General features: G+C 44.2%; 1 protein-coding gene across 1 annotated transcript; it reads left to right on the top strand.

Annotated features, from left to right (window-relative positions):
• The first annotated feature begins 892 nt into the window (after positions 1–892).
• On the top strand, positions 893–16,519 carry ABRAXAS2 (abraxas 2, BRISC complex subunit). The gene is made up of 9 exons (XM_059477340.1): positions 893–987; positions 2,534–2,624; positions 5,606–5,642; positions 7,292–7,358; positions 7,764–7,954; positions 8,524–8,643; positions 9,317–9,401; positions 10,944–11,058; positions 14,285–16,519. The coding sequence occupies exons 1-9, from the start codon at positions 916–918 to the stop codon at positions 14,752–14,754; spliced, it is 1,248 nt and encodes a 415-aa protein (XP_059333323.1). The 5' UTR covers positions 893–915; the 3' UTR covers positions 14,755–16,519.
• Positions 16,520–17,757: the final 1,238 nt, after the last annotated feature.

Genomic DNA, 17,757 nt, shown 5'->3' with positions numbered 1-17,757 from the left:
TTTATTGCAAGGTGTTTTAATAAGGAAATGAGAGTGATAAACAGCACTGCTGCTCAGTTGCCTCCTGTACAGCTCCGTGTGTGTGAACCGCGGCGTTTCTTCCCAATCTCCCATCCAGCCCTGCCCTCTGGCAGGGAGCCATTCCCTGTGTCCTGTCCCTCCATCCTTGTTCCCAGTCCCTCTCCAGCTCTCCTGGAGCCCCTTCAGGCCCTGGAGCGCCTCTGAGCTCTCCCTGGAGCCTTGCCAGGTGAACAGCCCCAGAGTAGAGGGGCTCCATCTCCCTCATCACCTTTGTGGCCTCCCCTGGACGAGCTCCAGCGCACCAATGTTCCTCAGGATGAGACAGAGAACAGCGTGTCCAGGGAGGAGAACACGGAGCTGGGGAAGGATCTGGAGCCCCAGGAGAGGCTGAGGGAGCTGGGCAGGGGCTCAGCCTGGAGCAAAGGAGGCTCAGGGGGAACCTTGTGGCTCTGCACAGCTCCTGCCAGGAGGGGACAGCCGGGAGCTCGGGCTCTGCTCCAGGGAACAGGGACAGGAGCAGAGGGAACGGCCTCAGGCGGGGACAAGGGGGACTCAGGTTGGACATCAGGGGAAATGTCTCCGTAGAAGAGGTTGTTAAAGGTTGGAAAGGGTGAGGAGTCTCCACCCCTGGAGGTGTCCAAGGAACCCCTGGACGTGTCACTCAGTCCTCTGGGCTGAGTGACCGGTTGATGATCGGTCACAGGTTGGGCTCAGGGGTCTGTTCCAAACTCAATGTTCCAATGGCTCCCACAGTTTCCCACCCTTCCCATGGGAGGGGGTACCACACTGTCCCTCCCAGGACTACACTCCCCATGATGCCCCGCGGCGCCGCCGGAAGCGGGCCTGCGTCCGGCGCGCGTGCGCCGTGGCGGCGGCGGCGGCGGTGTGTCCGTCATGGCGGCGTCCATCTCCGGCTACACCTTCAGCTCCGTGTGCTACTGCAGCGCCAACAGCAGCGCCGACCACGTACGTGCCCCCCGCCGCCGCCCCGGGCCCGCGGGGCTCCCTCACGCTGCACCCCGGCCGGCGGCTGCGCTGCGGGGCTTCCAGGCCGCGCCGCCGCCGGTGGGGCCCGGCCGCGGGTCACAGCGGGCGGGGGCGGCCCCAGACGGACACAGCGGGGCGGGATGCGGGGTGTCCGGCCGGGATGCGGGCTGTCCGGCGTGTGGGGTGCCCCGGATGCTCCGCGGGGTACCCGGGATGTGGGCTGCCCGGTTTGCTCCTTCCCGGGTAGGATGTGAGGTGTCCCGGCTGCTCCCTGGGATTTGGGGTGCCCGGGGTGCTTCTCCTGCAGTGTGGGGACCCCAGGATGCTGCCCCCGGGATGTGGGGTGTCTGGGTGGGGTGTGGGGTTTCGGAGAGGGATGTGGGGTCTGCGGGATGCTGCCCCGGGATGTGGGGTACCAGAGGTGCTCCCCTCGGGATGCGTGGGCTCTTTCCTGGATGCGGGGTGCCCGGGCGGGCTGTGGGGTACCCGGGGTGCTCCCCACGGGGTATCCGGGCTGTTCTCTGGACGCGGGGTGCCCGGGCGGGATGCGGGGTGTCCAAGCGGGCTGTGGGGTACCCGGGGTGCTCCCCACGGGGTATCCGGGCTGTTCTCTGGATGCGGGGTGCCCGGGCGGGATGTGGGGTGCCCGGGCGGGATGTGGGGTACCCGGGGTGCTCCCCACGGGGTATCCGGGCTGTTCTCTGGATGTGGGGTGCCCAGGCGGGATGCGGGGTGTCCAAGCGGGCTGTGGGGTGCCCGGGGTGCTCCCCGCGGGGTATCCAGGCTGTTCTCTGGATGCGGGGTGTCCAAGCGGGCTGTGGGGTGCCCGGGGTGCTCCCCGCGGGGTGTGGCTCCCGCAGCACACGGGCTGTGGCAGGAAAACGCTCCTGTAAAAGCTCCACGAGGGATTTTCCAGTAGCTGCGGCCGACCACGGGTGCAGTGCAGATTGGGCTGTTCCCGAATCGCTGGGTTTTGTTGGCACCTTTTTAGCCTGAGCTTGCTCTTTTCCTCTGCACCTTGTGCCAAAACCTCCTGATTCCAGCTCAGTCTCTTTCTTCATTTTGGGTAGGGATGGAGAATAAATTAATGTACCTTAAAATTGCCTTACTGTTAAATTTGCTCTTGGGTTTTGCAATCCCTGGTGTTGGTCAGGGTCCAGCCCAGTCTCTACACTAAAATTTGTGGAAGTCCCTGCAGGTTTGAACTCCTCTTCCCTTGGCTTTGCTGGAGCTTTTCCCCCTTGTATTTGGGGCTGAGCCCTCCCTTTTGTGATGTGTTTGCCCGTGTGGGTTGTGTGCAGAATGTTCCTTCTGGACAGCCCATCCCTGTAGTGCTGTAAAAGGATGCTGGCAAAGCAAAAAAACAGCTTTGGTAAAACCTCAGGGCAGTTTCTATCCACTGGAACTCAGATGTGTCTTTCAAACTTCATCTTTGTTTCAGTTTGAAGCTAAGAAAGTTACAGTAAATGGCTGCATATAGTGGATTTTTTTCTCTATTTTTAATCTTTTTCTTTTAAAATTGCAGGAAGGATTTCTGCTGGGAGAGGTGAGACAAGAAGAGACTGTCAGCATTAGTGATTCACAGATCAGCAACACTGAATTCCTACAAGTGATAGGTAAGTGATGTAACTTTGAGTTGTTCTGAAACAGGCACTGCTCAGGTTTCATGTTTTCAGGAGGTTTCATTAAGAATTGTTTTATGGTGTGAGACAATCACAGGATTGTCTGTGTCAGACTTCCAGGATCACGTTTGCCACAGTGTCTGTGTGTTTGTGGTTGGGATGTGAAGAAAGAAACAAATCTTTGCAAGTTGCAGGGGTTTCCTGCACCTCCTTTTATGGAGGAAGGATTATTTATGGAAGATATTTGTCTGCATTCTGTGATGGAAAAATTACTGTGGGGAATTTCCTGCTTGACACAGTTGCCTAAATACAGCATGTGCCCAAAATAAAATTAATTTATTGCTTGATTTACTGGTACTGGAAGGAGCAGATTTTCAGAAGCGGGTTTGGATGGATGGCTGGGAGTTGGTGACATCATAAACTGTCACAGCAGGACTGGACAAGGAATATCAGTCAGACAATTTGTTGATAAGCACAAGTTCTGTGCAGCTGATGTGTTGTGAAAACTGAGCAAAAATCAAAATCTTGCTGCTAAGTGTTGGTTGAAGGAGATTTTTTAGACATGAATGAGAGGCTGTTGCATGTTTTGTTTATAGAAAATAGGAAAGCCCTGAAAGAAACTGCCTTTTTATTTCTGGATATAAAACCAGCTGTTAAAATAGATTTAAACCCCCTTACAAACCTGGCTTCGTGGCTGTGATCCCAGATCACAAAGCAGGCTGTGCATGAAGCTCAGTGAGAGCACAAACAGCTCTGGATTGACTCTCAGATGTTGCTGTGGTGTGGGATCTCAGCACCTCAGGATGGAGGTGCAGAGAGGCCGAGACCACCCTTGGGGGGCTCGGGAATCCTGGAATGTTGCCAGAAGTGTCTGGTGGCTGGACTTTGATCCTACACAGGAAATGACACCTGTATGAGGACTGGGAGGAATTCACTGGGTGAATGGTGAAGGGATAAGTTAATTAGAGTGTAAAACACAGGGTTTAGGATTTTGGTACAGGGGGGTCTAAAGAAGTAAGATGGAGGAATTGGGGCGTGTCCTGTCCTTCTTCTTCTTCTTCTTGGCCTCCATCTTCTGTGGTGATGGTGGCACTTTGGGATTGGTTATTACTAAAAGTGCACCGGTTAATAAGGGTAGAAGGTATTGGAGAAAAATGATAAATATTGTACACGTAACTTCGGGTATAAAGATAAGTGACCGCCCGGGGGCTCGCAGTGTGCTCATGGCTGACTTGCTGTGCAGACCTCTGTCGGGCTGAAAGAAAATCTTTTAGATAAACAATTAATAAACACCAAGACCGAGACAAGATCAGAAGTCTGTCCTCGTCCTTTGAAGCGTCGGCTCTTCAAGGCCATCCCTGGGCCTTTCCAGGCCACCTAAACAACAGAACAGAAAACCTTACAAGTGGCATTCCCTGAGCTATCACCAGGACATAAATCAGCCGAGCAAAGAGAAAAGAGAAACGCCGAAAATCTACAAGCGGCGTCCCTGAAATATCTCAGGACGTAAATCAGCAAAGAAAAACATGAAATTGACACTGTGGCACAGCCAGGTGATCTGTGAACGTGTGCAGGGACACCCTGGTACATCCCAGGAGATCTCCCACTTGCAGTGGTGATGGCTTTGTGCTCTGGGCTCCAGAAGGTTCAGTGCTTTCCTGTCCTGGTTATTCCTAAGAGAACTCAGGTGGTGAATTGACTGGGAAGTGTCAGTTGTGAGCTAAATTCCAGAAGATAAAGGCACAGCATTTGTTGTGTTTGCATATACTCACTGATGGCTCTGTGTGTTCAGGCAGAGCTGGCAGAGCCAGTCACTTACAGCTTTTTAATTAGACCTTGCTCCTCACTGGTCACTGATCTTGGTTATTGCTGGCAGTGATGTCACCACCTGCAGCCTTGCCCTGGGTTCCTAAACCAAGTGTTTGTGGTGTTAAAAACTGCTCCCTTTTAAATTCACCCTTTGTCACATTATTGGTTCCAGTGAGAATGGAAGTCACCCACTCCTCAACACCTGCTGGATATTTTTTTATTTACCATTTTTACTTCAATACTTATTCACCAAAATGAACTCTTGGGCTGCCAGTTCAGCTGATGAGATTGACAGTTTTGTGGCACTGTTGTCACAGATGACTTTTCACTTTCTTTTGTGTCTCCTTAGTGGTGGTGTTTAAATAAAAGTATGTGTACATAGTATGTGTGCTAGATACATATATACTGGTACATATATACATATATGTGCTAGATACATATTTTTTATATATATATATAAAAATAAGTCATGTTTGGTGTTGCAAAGGCAATGTAAGATTGGATTTTTACTCTTTTCTTATTCTCCTCTGAGGTTGCTGACATGTTACAACCTTTGCTGATTAAATAAGCATCTTAGCATTTGTCACAACCTTTTCAATGAAAAAACATTGCCCTGACTTTTTAATATTTCATATAACAGAATTATAAAGTGCAGCTAAATGTTTTGAAATTGCTTTTAACCCCTTTTCTCATTACAGATTCTGTTTGCCTTGCCTCCTTAAACACTACAATCAGTGATTCCCTTCCCCATCTCTTTTTCATTCCTTGCTGCTGTAAGAAACAATGTAGATGGATGCAAATAAGCTGTTGTGGAAGGGTGTAGAAAAAAAGAAAACAAATGCCTTTGTGAGGAGTTTGTAACTATCAAATAGTATCAAAAGTGTGTATTTGATATAAATCTCTGTGCATCTGGGCAAGTGTATGCCTTGCTTATTGAAATAATTTTCTGTGTAAAAGGTGAAATTATGAAGTGAAGGCATTTTCTGTGTATGGTGCTGTGTCATCAAGTGTGGAGACAGTGGGGGCAGTGTGTGCTGTGACACAAATGTTTCTTGCTCAGTAGCTCTGGTGTGGAAAGTTCATGCAAGATATGCCACTGTAATTTCTCTTTGCCTGGAGCAGTTGGACACATGTCACTTTTTAAATTTGTTTGTTTGTTCTTGCAGAAATCCATAACCATGAGCCTTGTTCAAAACTCTTTAGGTAAGCTTCTTTTGTTGTCTTGCTGTGCTGGCTGCAGAATATAAAACCAGGGAGCTCTCTGCAATGTATTAGCATTTCAGGTGTCCCCAGCAGTGCTTGCTCATCTGATGGTTTTACAGGAACACACACAAGTGACACCAACCATGACAATCAAAGCAGGAGTTTACAGTTGTAGTGTAGCTTGGAGGGGTTTATTTCTCCATCTGTTTGGATTTCTGTGCAGCTGTGGAGGTAGGGCAGCAGTCAGGTCAGCTCAGCTCATATCACTCTGATGATGAGGAGGAATGTCAAAATCAATTGAAATTCAATTAAATTTAAATGTTGGAGTCTAGGCTGGCTCTGCCTGGGCCTGGTGGGTCCCTGTGTGCCCTAACCCTGGTAACCTGCTGGGTTAACAAGTTGGTTTGTGCTTAGTGGAACCAACCTGCACCAAGTAATTACTGAAAAATCTTCAGCTTTCTAGTTATTTTTGCCTTCTGATCTTCTGAACTCAAGAATTTAAATTAAATGTGGGGCTAATATATTCTATTTAACAGCTTCCATCTATTTACATGTAGATTTTCTCTATAGTCTTCACTTGTTACCCAGTGTTGGCTTCTAAAGCACTGTCTAGAATTCCTTTTGAGAAGGAATTCCCAATTAATCTCCTCTCATCTTGAGAGATTTCCAGCCAATTAAGAAGACACAGTAGCTTAGACATTGTGATTGACAGTGGTTGCATTAAAGAGAAAAGCTGCAGTCAGTCACTTTGCTGGCTGATAATTACAGAGAGGGTACTCTTAACTCAGTGATTTAAAATGCTGCAGACTCCAGACATGGGGATAAAGCACAGACACAGAAAGAGTTGGATGTCCACCAGGGTTATAAATACATATTGCAAACATGAACTGAAAAAATTGTGTAAATATAACATAGTGTCTCAAATTTGTCATTAGTTGTAGTCTGAGTTTTCCCAACAACTTCCACCTTGAAGTAAATGGCATTTCCACCCTGATTTACCAGCCAAGCACTGAGCTCAGGATTTGGTGGTTTTTTACCCCACCCCCCAAAAGTTGAAGTCACAGACCCCTAAACCAGAGCATTTTCCTGCACTGCTTTAGGTGTTAATATCAGCTCTTGAAAGAGACCAAGGAGGAATCTATTTTCAAATGTTTTTCCTTTTATCATGCACTCTGATCTAGCTGAATACCTAAACCTGTCTGCATAAGTAGATTTATAAATTCCTAAATCTGTTCTGTCCACAAAATAACATATCAGGGTTTGGGTTCAGCTGTGGAAGCAGAGCCATTTGGAAAGACCATGATACTTTGAATTATTGCTGACTCTTTTGGCATCAAGGATCCATCCAAGTGAGTGCAGTGGCAGGATTGGAGCTCCAGAAATTGATTTGGAGTTGCATTTGGGATAGCCCTGCTTTCATTTCTTCTGGGGCTGGTAGGCTTCTGATTATCAAAGCAGAGTTTTACAGGATGCTGGTCACAACAAAATTGCACAGTGCATTTCTGTGGTAAAAGTAAGGCTCTGGAAGTTGCTTTGTATTGTCTAGAATGCCATCTACTTGTAGAACAGTCAAAATAGAAATTATTTACTTTATGTATAATGTGTGTATAAACTATGTATTTACCTTTCTCTCTTCCTTTTTGTCCAAGCTTTTATGACTATGCAGGCAAAGTTAATGAGGAGAGTTTGGACAGGATTCTCAAAGACAGAAGAAAAGTAAGTTTTCTATCTTTTCATCCCCTTACAGGCATTAAAAAGAGTGGGTTTGAGAAACAAATTTAAAAAAAAAGGTAGTTAAGTAGAATAAATACTTTCCTTCACAAATCTGATGGTTTGTTTTGATCCAGGGCTTATCCTGTACAGAAGTTGTTGGATTTGTGGTACTTAGATTAAACTGGGAGCAATGTCTAATTCCCCTGAAGAAATGCAAAGGATTTGAATGTAGATCTCCAAAAGTGTAGGGCTGTATTGACCACCTCAAACTCACATCTTGAGGAATTCAGTTTGTTTCGTTGTGCTAAAGCTTTTGGGTGATGGTGATACCACAATATCAGCCCCTTTAAGGTAAATGTGTGTCTCTCAGGTAACACTGTGGGTTTTTCCTGATGTATTTGATTGCAGAACGTTATTGGATGGTACAGATTCAGGAGAAACACTCAGCAGCAGATGTCATACAGAGAGCACATCATCCATAAACAGCTGACACACATCCTTGGAGTGCCTGACCTCGTCTTCCTTCTCTTCAGCTTCATTTCCACTGCAAATAACTCTACACATGCTTTAGAATATGTGCTTTTTAGACCAAACAGAAGGTAAGCAAACTCTGCCAGTGAAGCAGTCCTCATTCTTTTTTCTGCTTTTTACTGCTATTTTTAAACTATTTAGGAGTTTGTACAATTGCACTTAAATAAAGCTTTGTGTTTGTCCAGTGGTGTCTTGGGGTGCTTATTAATGATGACAGGTTTGGTTTTATTTTGGGGTTTTGTTCTAGTTTTTTTTTTTTTGGTGCAAATAATCTATAAATTAAAATTAGGGTGAACAAAAAATCTTTTCAATCTCTAAGTCATCAGACAAAAATAATCTATTTTAAGAGACATCAAATGTCACTACCATGTTTCTTCTAGAGGACCTGAATATACTTCTGGTAGTTTGCACATTATAAAGGTCTTGGAGGTGTAGAGGTAGCTCTGTATTAAGGGTTTTTGATCCTACATTTATTTTGAATACAACTTGTAATATTCAGCTGCTTTTATAACAAACCTAATGCAGAAGCTTTAAAGTTAGATGAGTTCTGATTGTCAGAGGGATGGGATAATATCAATGCTTTTGTAAAGAATCTTTTTCAATTGAATTAATAAATCTTTCTGAACCTTCTCTGCAGGTATAATCAAAGGGTGTCACTTACTATTCCTAATCTAGGCAACACTAGCCAACAGGAATACAAAGGTTCTTCAGTGCCAAATACTTCTCAGAATTATGCCAAAGTTATTAAGGAACATGGGTAAGGACTTTTCCTTTCTAAATGAAGTAGTCATCAAGCTGTGCTCTCTGTACCTCACAGAGAATAACACAAATGTGCATGTTGAAAACCAGAAAACCAGGTCTGGAGGAGAGTGGTCAGTTCCCAGTGTGCTTTTTTCCTGGTTAGAATTGGATTTTGTAGAAGAACCAAGGGAACTCAGTGCACTGTTCAGAAAGGCAGAGTTGGTGTGGCCAGTCCATGCTGGGACCCTTCTGGCTGGAAATTCTGGCTTGATTTCCACCCACCTCCCCAAGGAATTCTGTGTGCACTTGGAGTCTGCCTCAGAAGCATTGAATTCTTGATGGTTTTCTTGAGTATTTTCAATTAAATGCCATAAATTCAAAGTAGCTTTTCTGGCTGTTAACAATGAAAATTATACAAGCTTAAAGATTTTGGCACAAGTTTAATCTCATTCAAGTGAGACTTTATTGTTCCAGGAGGAGTTTTGGTATTGAATATGCTGTGTCCAAATTTTTGTTTATGACAGTATGGTACATTTTCAACAATGTACTATTGCTAAAATAGCATATTTAGCAATAAGATATATTTTAAAAATACAGTGATAGACTGCTTAACTGGAATTCAAAGACAGCATGAGCTAGAAGCCTGTATTGTCTTTTCTCATCACTGATGATTTCTGCTTTCTTTTTAGTACTGATTTTTTTGACAAAGATGGAGTGATGAAGGACATCAGGGCTATCTATCAGGTTTATAATGCACTTCAGGAAAAAGTACAGGTAACATCCTTTACTCCATACTGGTCTGTGTATATGTGGCATCTTTTATTCATCCTTTGGTTAAAGCAGGCATGGAGGAGGTGGAGATTTTTAGAGCCCATAAGGAATTATCATGAATTGTAGGAAAATAAGACTGACTTTAAAGTTAAATGTTTCAGTTTGTATTTAATGTGAGCAGTGGCTTCTGCAGTGCTTCTGTGTGGCCTCTGTGAAAGTGGTTGGTACAAATAGCACCAATTTTTTGTCTTTTGCAAGTAAAGGATTTAATACTTAGTGATTTATGGGAGGTGTTAGTCATTTTTAAGGGTTTGCAGTGAAGAGAAGCCCTGCTGAAGGCTGTAGGGATTTGCAGAGGTTTAAAAATGACTCCTGGCTCTGGGTATGGAGCACGAGCAGAGCACCATCTGTTAGTTAAAACTTGTGAACATTTTGTGTGGAGCATGAGTGAATCCTGCTCCAAATGTGCCAAAGCATCTGAGAATGCCTGGAGTGTCAGCTCTGCTCATTGTGAGCTTGTCAGCTCACAGCTTGTCCTGTGTGAAGAGCAGTGGAGCTGTGCTGCAGGGGAGCAGCTCACACCTCTGCTGATTGTGTGGAGTCACAGCTCGTTCCAGGCTTTCCCCGTGCCTCTGCCCTGGGGGGGTTGCTGGCTGTGCTCTGCTGCTTCCCTCCTGAGCAGGGAGCAAGGAGCAATCCCTCCAGCCACCCCCTGCACCCACTGCTCTTTCTCACTGGGAATTGGCACCTTCCAGCCTCCTTTGGAAGGCACACACTTCCAGGCAGCTTCAGGGAATAGCAAAGTTTCTCTTCAGAGCTGTGTCCATTAGCTAATGGCATTGTTGTGTGATGCTGTCATTGCCAGGAGCGTGGCTGTCCTCTGTGCTCCTGCTGTTGTTTCAGTTGCTGTCTGGACAAATGGAAATGGGCTTCCTTAGCCTGGAGAAAGGGAGGCTGAGGGGAGACATTGTTGCTCTCTTCTCTCCAGTAACAAGTGACAGTGACAGGAGGAGAGGAAACCACCTCAAGTTGCACCAGGGGAGGTTTAGGATGGAGATTAGGAACAATTTTTTCCCTGGGAGGGCTGTCAGGCATTGGAACAGGCTGTTCAGGACAGTGGTGGAATCAGCATCCCTGGAAGTGATCATGGCCAATATTTAATTTCATAGAATCACAGAATGCTTTGGGTGGGAAGGGACCTTAAAGCTCTTCTCATTCCCATGGCAGGGACACCTTCCACTGTCCCAGGCTACTCCAAGCCTCATCCATCCTGAACACTTCCAGGGGATGTTGGACACCAACCAATTTTGCATCTTATTGCAAATCTCCTGTCATGATGCATTTTTTGGAAATGCTTTTCCTATAATGCAGCAACAACCAGTAAAGAAAACAATCTTGAGGTTGAGTATTTCTGCTGCAGTTAAATCCTGCTTTTAGTTTTGTGCTTCAATGGCTTCTTGCCAGGTACTAGCTTTATTAATGTTGTCCTGAAACTATTTCCTACATTTTTGCCTAATCTTAGCATATCTTACATTTTTCTCCCAGGCAGTATGTATAGATGTAGAAAAAAGTGAACGTGTTGTTGAATCTTTTCAAGCTGATGTAAACAAGTTAAAAAGGCAAATCGCACAAAAGAAGAATGAAAAAGAACAAGAAATAAGTAAGTTGCCTTTTAATTACCTTTTTTCTTTCAGAAGCAGGTGCTGTGAGGAGAAAATGTTTTGTGGAGTTAAAGTAATTGTTGTATTGCTGATAATTCGTGGGAAAAAACATCCCAGTGGGAAGGGCAGTATGATGGATTTGTGTTGAGTGACACCTGAGCTGTGAAAGTGTGTGTTGAAGGTATTTCTGCTGGAATCATCCAGTGTTAGCAAGCTTAAAATACAGCAGAGACAACACTGTAAAGAAAGAATAAGCAAGTCTGTTCTGGAAATAACACAGGAAAAGATCAGTTGTAGGAAAAGAAAAGTGAGGGGAAAAAAAAGCTAAATACTGAAGAGATTCTTTTTGAAGTAAAGAAACAGGATACAGTGTTCACAGGCCAGGAGCTATCCATGGTTTTATGAAGTCTTTATTCCCACTCCCATTTGCTGACTTAGTGGTAAAGATGTTCAGCACTGAAATATCACTTCTCAGTGTTGAAGAAAATCTTTTTAGGTGTTGTTCATCTTATTTTGCTGCTCCATAATGTCCTGAGTCAGTGAGCCTTGCTGTGTGAGCACATTTGGCTGATTGCCACACTGTCCTTCCTTCCTAAAACTGAGTGTGGCCTCAGGAGACTTTGGTTAGCAGCAGATAAGTTTTGTGAAGCTCCTTCCAAAGAGGCATTGCTGATCTAATTGAATTTGTGAGTGCAAGGGAAGACTGAAGGTAGAGAGTAAGGGCAGAGAACAGGCAAATGGGAAGTAAGATAAAAACCTAAATAATTCATAAGCAAATTACACATTGTTTCAGCAAACACTGCCTCTTTTTACCCATGTTTTGAACTGATAAGCAAATAATGAAATTTTGTCATTTTAGCTATGAGGTGTTTTTTTATTATTTCTGAATCCTGTTACCTAAAGCAGTGTGTGACAAAAAAGGGGTTTAGGTGGGTGAACACCCTAAACTCTGCAAAGGGCCTGCTGCTCCTGCTGTGACTGGTATTTTAATTTTCTCCAGGCACTGTTATCACATGAACATTTTAGTCAGCACAAGTTCTTCTTTGAATCTCAAAGATAAGGTAGCAGAGCCAGGATTAGCCCAGGACCATTTGAAAGGTGGAAGTAAATGAGTCACTGCTGTTTCCTGCTTGGCTGTAGATGAAGTAGGCAGGGAGCTGCTACTATGGGGAAGCAGAGGTGGATATTTAGTGTGACTGGAGCTGATCCCAGCACAGATGGAAAAAGCTGGGGGAGGAGGAGGAAGAGCAGTCAGTGCTCAGCTCTGGCTACTACCAGGGAGATGCAAATGCTGGACTGAGAATTGATGCCAGAGCAGAGAATCATGTGAGAGGGCTGAAACAAGAAAACATGCAGTATTTTTAGATGTGAGTAGTTAATTACTGAATCTGGCCTTCTGTTCCCTCGCTTGCTCAATGCTGGGAGAATTTCCTTAGTTTTAGTGAGGAAAAGGGAGAGTTTGATTCCAGTTCCTGTGGGAGTGTTGTGTGAGAGCTTGGTGTTCCTACAAACCTTGGGTTAGCAGGTTATGACTTAAACACTCCATTATGAAAGGCAGTTGAGACTTCAGCTGCCAGATCACTAAAATAGTTCTGTACATGCAGCAGGATGTTCCAGGTTTGGTGAGTGCTGTGCACTTCCCAGATGCCAGGAAATCTCCCAGTGCTGTTCTGGTGTGGCCCAGAACTGGAGTGCTGTTGTTGTGCAGCCACTTGAGGGAACGTGCTCTTTTCATTCCCCAGAGACATCTCAGTGACTTGGTTAGAGGAGCTCTCACCCTCCCTGTGGGGTTTCTCCAGTAAACAGAGCTGATCCCATTGTGTCCCTCACCTTGCACATTCCAGTATCAGTTCTGGCAGGTTTGTTGGTTAATAATCCCTTAGGAACCAGTCAAAAACTTCAGTGTCTCCCAGTGCTTAAAAAACTTCCTGCCAGGAAGTCTTTCCTTGTGTCTAGTGTGCAGTACTCAAATTTACCTTTCTGCAGCAGCCTCTTAGGCACATTTAAGAATAAAATGCTTTCTTCAGTCTTCCCTACTAATCCCCGTTGTTCCAGCCTTTCCTCTTAGGTCATGACTATTAGATCCCTTGTGTTTTGTAGGGTTTCTCCAGTTTTCCCTATTTTATAAACTATGGTGTTCATAGTTACATATATTTTGGTTATATTTTTAACAACTACAGTGAAATGATACATACCTGTATCTCCACAGCTGAGCACACCTCATGCATTTTGATTTATACTTTACATAAATCAAGTTTCTTTTCTGCAGAAGGATGCAAGTGTTCCTCATTTTTGCAGCTCTTGCAGTTCATTATTCCTGTGCACGTCTTCTTCAAATTAGTTTCCAAATCAGCTCATTTAAGATGACTTTCACATTCTTGTTCTGATACCCTGCTACACTCCCAGCTATAATTCCATCATTTGGATTTTTAATGTGAGTGAAGTTATTAAAATAATAATTTGAGGGAAGAAGACAATAATAATTTGAGAGAAGAAGACATGGTGATTTCTTTGCAGGTACTATGAGATTGTCCCCTAGCACAAGGGGCATTGAAAGTACAAAGTGATACTTTTAAGATACAATATCAAATATCAATTATGGATGAAAAATGAGTTGAGTTTTACTGAGTAAGACACAGGCAGAGAGGAACAGGTTGAGCTCTAGCACAGGTGCTTTTTGATGTGAGAAGGAGCTGAAAAATACAGAGAAAAGATGAGATGGAAACAGCAACAGGCTGTGGAAACATCCTGTAGCTGTGTTTTTTGGGAGCTTAAACCGGAGGAAATGATCTGTACAGGATGACTGTGCACATGAAAGTGTAGCATGTTTGCACTTGGTTGGTTTATTTGCTTTCTGACTCATTTTGGGTTTGAAAGGGATCACTGGGATAATTGAGCTGATCCTGATGAGGCTCAGGCTGCACTGCTGAATTTAGGGGAGTTTGTCACGCTCAAAGAGAAGGGTGCATTGTTAAACAAGGTTTGATGTGACAGCCAGGGGCAGTGTATTGATGACTCTCTAAGCCTTAAATCAGAGGTATGAAAGATGGGAAGAGCAGACTGAGAGGACAGGATCCAGTGCTGGAGTTGGAAGGCAGTGCCAGGGGTGAGCTTTTGATAACAAGCAGAAGGAAAGAAGCGAGGGCAGGCGAGGTGGTCACAGCTCAGGTCATGGGAGCACGTTGCCAAGAAAGCATTAAGTACCTCCTGTTCTTTGCTTTGTAGGAATGCAGCAGGCAATTTTAAGCAGGCAAATGCCAACAGATAACGTGAAACCCATGTTTGTTCCCCGAATGTCCTACACTGGCTTTGCTGTGGAAGGCTGCACACTGGAGGATTCCGACGTGTCCGATCCTCCCCCGCCCTACTCGGATTTCAACACAAGCACTCACGACAGCTCTGGCAGCCCCGGGCTCCTGGAGAGCAGCAGCATCTTCATGCCTCGGCCTCAGGCAGTGGGGTCTTCCAGTTATGTTTCCACAAGTGCAGGATTGAAATATTCTGGCAATGGAGCATCCATGCCATCTTCCCAAAGAGCGCTGCCTGACAATGTTGACGAATCAGAAGACAGTGATTATGAGAATTTGCTTGAACCCACAGAGTCCTCTGACAGTGAATACTCACAGACAAGGGAGTCACGACCTTCAGCACATCCCGATGGTGATTCCAGGAACACTCAAACTTCTCAGATTTGATAGGGGGGAAAACAGAACAAATCCACGTGACACTGTTTTTTCATAATTGTTACCGAGAGATTTTGGGGATTTGACCCGGAGGAAATGAACTACACAGGATTACTGTGCACACGAAATGTAGAAGACTTGCACTAGATGGTTTATTCACCTTGTGATACATTTTGCAAGTTTTATAATGGAATCATTAGGATAATCAAGTTGTACTAATACTGATGAGGTTCATGGATGTACTGGTAAAATTTAGGCAAAATGAAATTTATAGAGATCTTGTAGCTTTTGTTGCCATATTTTCTTTAAGACAATAAATTGGGATGTAGTAACTAAGCACAGTTAGTCTACAGATAATGTTCTCAAATCAAAACTTACCTCTTGCACTATCATGCCTTGAATTTTAATTTTTGAAAGGGAATAATAAATATATCAGCCGCCTTCCGAATAGCTTTCTATGGTAAGCCAAATTGGCCTTTGCAAGCAAAGAAATTTTGATAATTCTGAGAAGCCTGATAGGAAAAGACGTGGTCAACCTCCTTCTGTGGGCATGCCCTCATCAGAGGAGGGGTTTGGTCTGACCTTTTTTACAAACAGAATGTGTCTCACTTCAACTGATGGTTGCCTTTTTTTCTGTAAAGGATGTTGGGGGGGTGGGATGCCTGGTAAATCATCCAGATGAATGTCATAAATAGAATTATTCTGGTTTCGCTGGGTTTACAATGACTTTATGCCACACTAGCCTCATTTATTGTCTCATGTGTTCTTTTAGCATAAATATGAAGTGCACATACAGGAGTAAATGACCGACAGAAGTAGTAAATTCCATCATGATTGGACTTTGGAGTCTGCAAATTGCAAACATCAGAGACTGCTACTTGCATTTTATTTGCATCTGAGTATTGGATTTACGCTTCTAGATGAGTTATTTTATGTGATAAATAGGGGATAGGGTAGGAGAAGATTGTTTGGAGAGTCCCCTGGGTTTATTACCTCTTTTCCTCTGGGTGAAACATGTAAATGATTATTTTAATTTGAATTACAGCTCTTGTCAGAAAACTGCCGTTTGGGATAAATGAAGTGTGGTATATTTAGAGAATTTCATGTTTGGATGCACTTACTTTTATTTAAATACTGCTTGTATGCTAACGTTGCCCAAAATATGTGAAATTGTGCCACTAAGAAGTTTGTATTATTGGACTTTATCCCTGATGTGTAAATGAGAAAATACACATTTTAAGATGAGGTTATCTGCAGCGTTTATCACTTTGAGGTATCGATAGCCACTTCTTCAGTTTACACCCAGAACAGCAAAACAGTTGCTGAAAAATTTTAAATATCTCCAATTTACCCACTGAAATTTTAGTCTTCTGGATCATATCCATAGGCAAAAGTCTGTTCATTACCCTCTCCTTACCTGTACTAAATTAAGCAAAATAACTTTGGGAAAAAAATGAGATGTTAAAATTGCCACTTTTCTTCAAAGTGGTTCCATCTTTAAACATCAAGTGCTCTGGTTTTAACTATTTGACATTGTTCTCATTAGCCTTAACTGGATGGATTTTTGTCTTGGAGTGTTGCAATCCCTGGAACAGAGACCTGGCTGTGGAGACACCACCTGTGAGCACCTGTGGCTCAGGTGTGGACATGTCCATGCTGAAATCAGAGCTGACAGGTTGGCAGCCACCCTCTTCATTTCTGTTCTGCACAGAAACCTGCAAAATGTACATCTCTGAGAAAGCAGTTCAATGTGACAATAAAATCTTATTTAATCCTACCATAGGTTTTAATGCTTGTCAGGTGCCACGTTGGTGGAGGAGCTCACTGGGCAGCAGAAGTGCAGCTCAGAAGTGTGTGAAGTTTGTTCAGGCTGGGACTGAGGGGATGTAGCAGAGGGAATATTCCATGCCTGACACATGTTTGTACAAGATCCTTGAATTCTGGGGTTGTTTAACAAAAAATGTTACGAGTTCTGCTTGGTTTTTCATGCACCATGTAGGTGGGACAGGTGTGTCATTGTGTGCCTCCAGCCAGTGCCTACCTGCAGGTGTTTTCATTCACCATAACTGCTGACTCATAAAGATAAAGGGTGTGGCTTTTTTGTTTTTAATGTAGGTGATATTCTGGTAAAAATACACCTGCTTCAACTTTGCAGTTTTCTTCACAGTCCTGTCAAGAAACAACAATGGTGGGTTGAGATCTGTCAGAAGGCCGCAGGGAGTAGCTTTAAATTGTGAATTTTCACACCTGTGCAACACCAGGGTTCCAGTGTGACTCCTGGACTGTCCCTGTTGGTGATCCCCAGGAGCAGGGCCTGTAGCTGTGTCCTCTCTCCAACAGGAAGGCAGCACTGAGGAAAAGCTACTGAAAATTGGCTTCTGTGTCCTATTCCAAATCCTGGAGTTTTCCTGGTACAGTGAAATATTTTCTGGTTGATTGTGAGAAACCTGGAACTGCAGTTTCCTTTATTTCAAAATTTATTCCCCCTCTGACTGTTGATAGTAAGAAGAACAGGGATGCACCATATGGGAAGCCTCAATGAATTAGAGCTATCACATATGCTTACAAAAGGAAGCATCAGCAAATATTTCTGAAATTAGCTTGGATTGACACTCTGGGAGTCTCCAAGTCCTGTCTTTGCTTATGGGATGGAAAATGTTGGCAGAAAGAGTTGTGAGCATTGTTAATTTTGGCATATTCATGACTCTGCAGGTTTAGAGCTCATGTCTCACTTCTCTGGGGACATTTCACTGCCTCCGACATGTCCTGAGTTAAAATGTAAAGAGAAGCTGTTACTGTTGGGGTAGCATCAAGATAAGATAAGCAAACTGATAAAACTCCTGTTAAGTGGGAAGATGCTTCTGAGTACACTGAATGTAACTAGAATAAGTCTGAAACTTTGCTTTTTTTGGTGCTGCAAGGTTTATTTTAAGGGTTATTTTTGATAACAGGCTTGCTTTGCTGGGTTCTTCCATGGTTCTGCCTCTGAGCAGTCTGCAGATCAGCTTAAAAGGT

This window comes from Ammospiza nelsoni, chromosome 8 (assembly GCF_027579445.1).
Source record: "Ammospiza nelsoni isolate bAmmNel1 chromosome 8, bAmmNel1.pri, whole genome shotgun sequence".
Taxonomy (NCBI): Eukaryota; Metazoa; Chordata; class Aves; order Passeriformes; family Passerellidae; genus Ammospiza; species Ammospiza nelsoni.
Note: the sequence above shows the minus strand (reverse complement) of the source record. Positions and strands in the feature narration are given on the sequence as shown.